The following is a 6850-nucleotide window of genomic DNA, read 5'->3' on the forward strand; positions in this document are numbered from 1 at the left end:
ATTACAAGCTTATATATTTAGTTTCACACGTACCGTCTATCTGTAATCAAATCTTGCAAGTTAGATTTTTTCCTACTTCCAGTAACCCTACAGAGTCGAAATTTCCCACGTTCAGTTTACATGACAATTATGAAATGTATTTATGATAAGTAAAACTTCTCAACCGTTTACAGCACGGACGGATATGGGTTTTTTGTCAGGCGTTAAATGCCACAAGACCTCTCTGACGACAATAAAAGCTTGTGTCAAAAATGACATCTTTGTAAAAAGCTTATTTAGATTGATAAACGAGGGGCAGTTTCTAAACTTACATGACATACGATTAAATAAGGTTGTATATGCGAGCCGCAGACAACCCAGAAAAATGAAAAACTTGTGTAATATCTACATTCTAAGGGTATATACTTCCGGAAATCACAAAGTCATAACTTATCAACACTTTTACTTATTTAACCTTCGAAATCCAATAAAATGATTTGAATAAGTATTTTTTTAATAAGAGTTATAGATGTAAATATAACGTATATAACAGGGAATCCCTGAGCTAATCGCGATTTCAATAAACTATTTCTATTTATACAAAAAAAATATTATATCAACTTTACTACAATATACCTACATAAATACCTAAAACAACAAGTTTTACTTGCGGGCATAATAAAACCGGGATTATTTTTATTGTGTTTTTATTATCATGTTTGTTTCTTTAAGTTTAATAAATAAAGGTAAAGGAAAACATTCTGAGCAAACATGTACGTACACTGGTTGACAGTTTAAGTTCATGAGCGTATCAGACTACTTACAACAAGATGTCGGCAGTCGTAAAATTCTAACAAAAATATAGGAAAAACCTTATGTATCACTCACGTCGAACATCTGTGAAATGTAGGTAAACAACAATCGTGCATGGCAATGCATCTATACCTATGATGAAGGCTGGCCGAAAAACAAATGACGAGATTGCTGATTATTAAACAAGAAGTGACTTTTTAATTTGGTTTTCGTATTCTTTTTATTAATTTAGTTTTGATGATTTGGGTATTTGGTATTGCATAAAATCTAATACCAGTGATAGCGCTCAATATGAAACAAGGTACAGATGATTTTATTCGGATGCATAAGTGAACATTTTTTTGGTAGCTTAATTTGGTATTAGAAAATGAAAAAAAAGGTATTCCGCACCATTTGGAATTGCACCGATTCTATTCGCAGGTTTCGTGGTACGATTCGCACCACCAACCAATATTTTTAGATGCGATTCGAGGTACAATTTCTTATAAATTCTCTTATAAATAAATGGAACTGAAAAAAGTTTTATCTGCAGCTTTCATGAAAATAATTATAAGTAATCCTAAATATTTTTTGTAAATGTGTTATTGTACCCCTCTATAGTTTTAACATATAGATACTGTCCATAAATTAATTAAAAATGTCGGATTAAAAATGTCGGCTTCTTTAATGATGGCATCTCCTAATCGGATGATTCACTATCGATTCACAATGTAGTTTTAATCAGTGATATAAATACAGCTACAAATCAAAAATTAAAAGTATTCAGCCTTCTTTAGTTGCAGTGAAATAGGTCAACATGTGGAAGGGTGTGTCCGTAGTTTTTGCAATTGCCTTAGGTAAGTGAAGATGTCAATATATTAATAGATAAACATTACTCAGAAATTGTTGTTGTCTTTCTATTTTGTTTCTGCACGGACGCGAAGACTGCACCGAATACGGGAGTTCCTCGCATGGTCTAGCCGTGTGACACCATACATACAAACGCAACATTGACATTAATATTTGACATATGAAACCAAAAATTTGCTGCTTGTATAAAAACTTATTCCAGGTGTGTAGACTAGTTTTTAGCATTGCTTCTTAGTGGCAAGACATAGAGAACTTAATACTCTACTAGCTATTGCCCGCGGCTATGTCCGGCAAAATGTAGCCTATGTCACTCTCCCGCTCTCCAATTATACGTATTGACGTGAAAGAGGTAGGGACAAATAAACAAACAAAAATTTATTACAAGTTCTCTAGATAATCTTAATCGTTAAATCTTACTTATTTATTATTTGTCCAAAAATTAATTAGACAAACATTGTTCCAGTTTTAGCTAATGGCGAGCCTGTCCCAAGAAATCAAAAAAATGGTGAATTTAGCCGATACTATTTATACAACAGGTAAATTATTATTCTCCTATCCGTTGATTAACTTTACCTCGCTTTTCTTGAAAAAAAAAACTAGCTCTAGCGTATTTTTTATATTCCAATTTTTCTAGTAACAAGGAAACATGTACACTGCCAGTCCAGGTTTTCTAGTAATTTAATTTTAATAATTAACCATTAACTTGAAATCGAAATAAATGATTTATTATATGTTTCACCTTTTTAAAATTAATAGTTATTAGCAGAAAACATAATCATAAACGAACATTTTGTGTGAGTAATTCACTTCATAATTGGCTATTTATTTAATTAGTCATCAATTCATTAAACCAATCGATAACGTATCAAATTTGCAGCAATGTGACTGGAGTGCCATTACTTCAGGCTGGCCCTGCCTCCACTGATCTTAAAGAAAACGTTCCTACAGTGGTGTTGGTACATGGGCATGGAGGAAGCTACCTTACATCGCTTAATCTTGACGTTAGAAGAGGTATGTTGAAAAGAGGTCTATTGTACAATGTAGTACTATGAACTGATTGTAGGTTTTCTACATCAGTACAACCTCGGTATTGCATTTGATGTGAACATTAGGCACCTATACCTTTTTGATGGAGGTTATCGTCATGTTCTAATGACTTGTTTTTTCTACGTGCAATGATCGAGACAATCAATCTGAAACTCTGCTTTATTCTAGAGGTGACAGATAGAAAAAAATTAAGCTATCCGTTTGCTTTTATGCTGACAAATTAGTAGAACAATCTTTTTTTTTATAAGTCAATCAGTAAGCAAGCTATGTATAATTATATATAAAATGTTTGTTTGCTTCAAGCGCATTAAAAGATTTATCTTTGTGTGTAATCGTATTATTAACTATGACATAAATATATATTTTTTCATTACCGGTATACCATAGACTTTCGTTTTCTTTTACTTTCAAACAGTTTGTTTACTGAGAAAAATTGACTTCTAGATCATTTTGTTCATAAATTTATGTGAATCGCTCAATACATTTTATTCCAAGCATAGCTAGGTCGTCTAAGCTATTCAGCGAGGAAATGCAGTAAGCTTTATGGGGCACAATATTAGCTAATCGATACATATAATAAAATAGTAAAAAAAAGTGTTTCTATACTTTGAAGATATTTAAATTTAAAAAAAAATTTAGATCGATAGAGAATTAGTAATACAATAAGAATTTAAAAAAAGTCTCTTTGTATGTCTGTTTCTCTGTTTGTTTGCACACGCTAATCCAGTCTACTGGACGGATTCGAGTAAAACTTTTCAACATATAGGGTATAAATAAATTTTGAAATCTGAAACACCTGATGTAAACCTATGATGATACAGCTAAACTATAAGGAATATAGTAATGACGCTCTAATAAAAGTTGTTCAGTCTGATGAACATTTTCTGTTTACGTATAAAAATCGAAGAACACCTGAAGAAGAGTCATAATAGTTCAGCTAAACTATAGAAAATATACTTTTTAGTGTGATTAGCATCTTCTGTATGTATAGGTATCGTTATATTTGTCTGTATAATTAAATTTCTCTAATAATTTTGACGCCTTACCAAAAATTGTTCGGCCACGCGAACGAAGTGACAGGCATCAGCTAGTTATTGATATTTTTGAAAATTAATAGATTTTACCATGTTGTTGTTATTTTTATTAAATTTTGGTGTAAATAAATAATGCCAATGTATTTACAGAACTTTTGGAGTCGGAAGACGTCAATGTGATCGTAGTCGACTGGTCGATATACGCGTCGATGACATATGCGCAAGCGCAAGCCGCGGTACTCAGCGTTGCGCAGTACTTAGCTAATGCCCTGATAAATAACGATGTTCCCCCTGGATCTCTTCACTTGGTCGGTTTCAACCTGGGAGCTCATATTGCCGGCATCGCCGGTAGACTTATAGGCGGTGTTGCTAGAGTTACAGGTAGTTATCATTAGATAAATATGCTACTTGCATAGAATTTCTCCTTGCAAATGAGAATGAAAAGTCTTGACAGCTGCAGAAATAAAAATAAATTTAGATGACAAAATTAACATGTAGATGACAAAAAAGTAGTGCATTTTCATTGGTCTGGAATTTTTGAGTAATAAAGTTTTCATCTGATAAAGAAACTAAATCTATTCTCATAATTGCAGGACTTGATCCATCACAAAGCCCAATCAAACTGTCCATCACTGATGCAAAATACGTAGAGGTGATTCATACAGACGCTTCAGGAACCGTTCTATCCAACGGCATTGGTGAAAAATTGGGCACCGCAGACTTTTACCCCAATGGTGGTAGGACCCAACCTGGGTGCACCAACAACGAGTGTCACCATAACAGGGCTTGGTTGTACTTCGCTGCTTCGATTAGAGACAAGACTTTCAATGCGAACTGCTGTAACACCATATCAGAGAAGGACTCCAATACCTGCAGATTATCTACCCTTCCTATGGGAACTAACAGACTCTCGAAAACACCGTAAGTTTTAGTTAATATACTTTTGTCTCACTTTTATAAATAATAAAATTTCTTCACAAAATTTTTCGGCTTCATCGTTTATCCGATAATCGATGGAAATATGTAAATAAGGGATAATCGATAAAAGATGGAAGGCTATGTTGTAAGACGTATGGATTAATTGCCTTGATAAACTCGATTGTTCCTACCAGGGATGGGAAAATATTATCCTAGACAGAGATTTTCGGAATAAGATAGGGCAGACTATTGTCTAGCAGATAGTGTATCAAGCTGATAATCATAGAGGATATAGATCACTACTTTATAAATCCTATTACTTGATGTTAATTTAGTTTTGATTATTTTCTGAGACGGACACTTGTTAATACAGATAAGATAAAAACTTTCATACCGATTTTTTTTTCAGGTGTTTGACCGGAATTTATCGCGTGAACACAGGAAACACCTACCCCTTCTAAGTCTAACCTGAACCTTAAATTTTAACAAAATGTCTTTATATGGCTTTAAAATTTCTCTTTGGTTTTAAAAAGGAAAATAAACAATTTTTGGACCTAATTCACTTTTTGTTTTATTAAAAACAATGGCAATTTGCTACCTAGAACGAAAGTACAAGATGTTGGTAAATATTTAGAAGAATTCCGTTAAGCGCACCATTTTGAATAGCTCAGATTTTAGTCACATTGGCCAATATTACATATTACATTATTATAGAAATGTATACTCAAGATTTTATATATAATTTAAATTCTTCAACACAAATGTCATTAGTAACTACCTCTTGAAAAAATACATTTTAATTTATTTCACAAATCGCACCTGGAAAATATTCCTTGTGGGCTAAACGGAATACCTCAATTTTAACTCCAACGATGACTTTCAGGAATTATGATGGAATAAAAAAAGGATCGCACAGGATACGTGTAATAAACAAACATGAATCTTGTCGAGATTCATGCTCATTCACTAATGTGTAACTATTCATTCAAATAGTTCAACATTAAAAATGCAGCACTTTACCATATATCTTCTTTACCTATCTATCTATATATATAAAAGTGAAAAACACTCACTCACTCACTCACGTATCACGAAATCTCGAAAACTACTGAGCTCATGAATATGAAATTTGAAAATTAGTTGGTGCTAGAATAAAATTTAATCAATATTAGGTTTTTATGATTTAGGAAAGGTTCTTTATTCATCGACCTTACCAATTTTCTAACATCCGGCTGTATGAACTTTCAATGAAATAAGGTAAATTGAAAAAATAATTAAGTTCAAGTTCAAGTTCTGGCGTAGACGGCGATAAGTGAAACTTATTGATATGTATTTTTTGTTTGTTTGCACACTCTATCACCATAGATTTTCTTGGCTTGAAATGTATTCCACAAGCGACGGTACCGGTAACCTTGCCTTGTTGATGATACGCATGAACTGATGCTGCAGCTCTAGACGAGAGATCCTCAACGCTTAATAGTAGGGACATGAAACTTTACATACCCATCGGGAGTGATAGTTGGTGAGGGCATCATGAAAAGGGCAACCATTCAGGGTTGAAATTTTGTATGCCGTCATGTAAAAAAGTTAATCTGAAACAATTGTTAGGTAAAAAGTTATTTTATTTCACAAAGTAATAAGGAAAAGGTAGGTTACAATGATGAGTTATAACCACACCCAAGGTTGAACAAAATGTCATTTCTTTGTTTTTGGAAGATTCAAACATGAAAAATTACACCAATTAAGTTTCGAGATAGTTAGTATTCTCTCTACAATAACATGGATCAAAATCATGATTTAGTTAAATGTATTGCCTTGTGTAGAATTTGCGCAATTTTGATTTACCTTCAACATATTTTTACAACAAAATAAAGACTTTCCAAAACGAGATTCATATTTTCAAAATCCGTACCAATTTAGGGAGATATTTAATTTAAAAAATTAAATGAATTTCTATAGGAAAACTTTGTAAAAGTAGAAATTAAGTGGTCACTTGAGTTACTTTGCAGGGTTGTTATGATGAAGACAATAGGTAGGGAATAATAAACAATTCCCAAATTGTGTGCGTTGAATTTTCGACAAGCCTTGTATATTATCGAATTTAGCCAATATTATTTATCATTGGAATATTAAATTTCGTTGAGTTCGAAAACCGCCCGCAGGGTGAGATGACCAAAGCAGGTGTGACAATGACAGATATACTAAGTCCG

The 6850-nt window shown here is 32.8% G+C and overlaps 1 protein-coding gene across 1 annotated transcript; it reads left to right on the plus strand.

Annotated features, from left to right (window-relative positions):
- Positions 1 to 1495: 1495 nt before the first annotated feature.
- Positions 1496 to 5198, plus strand: LOC128676725 (inactive pancreatic lipase-related protein 1-like). The gene is made up of 6 exons (XM_053757019.1): positions 1496 to 1628; positions 2105 to 2177; positions 2519 to 2652; positions 3873 to 4103; positions 4316 to 4643; positions 5050 to 5198. The coding sequence occupies exons 1-6, from the start codon at positions 1589 to 1591 to the stop codon at positions 5099 to 5101; spliced, it is 858 nt and encodes a 285-aa protein (XP_053612994.1). The 5' UTR covers positions 1496 to 1588; the 3' UTR covers positions 5102 to 5198.
- Positions 5199 to 6850: the final 1652 nt, after the last annotated feature.

The sequence above is a fragment of the Plodia interpunctella genome, chromosome 16 (genome assembly GCF_027563975.2).
Source record: "Plodia interpunctella isolate USDA-ARS_2022_Savannah chromosome 16, ilPloInte3.2, whole genome shotgun sequence".
In the NCBI taxonomy this organism is placed as follows: Eukaryota; Metazoa; Arthropoda; class Insecta; order Lepidoptera; family Pyralidae; genus Plodia; species Plodia interpunctella.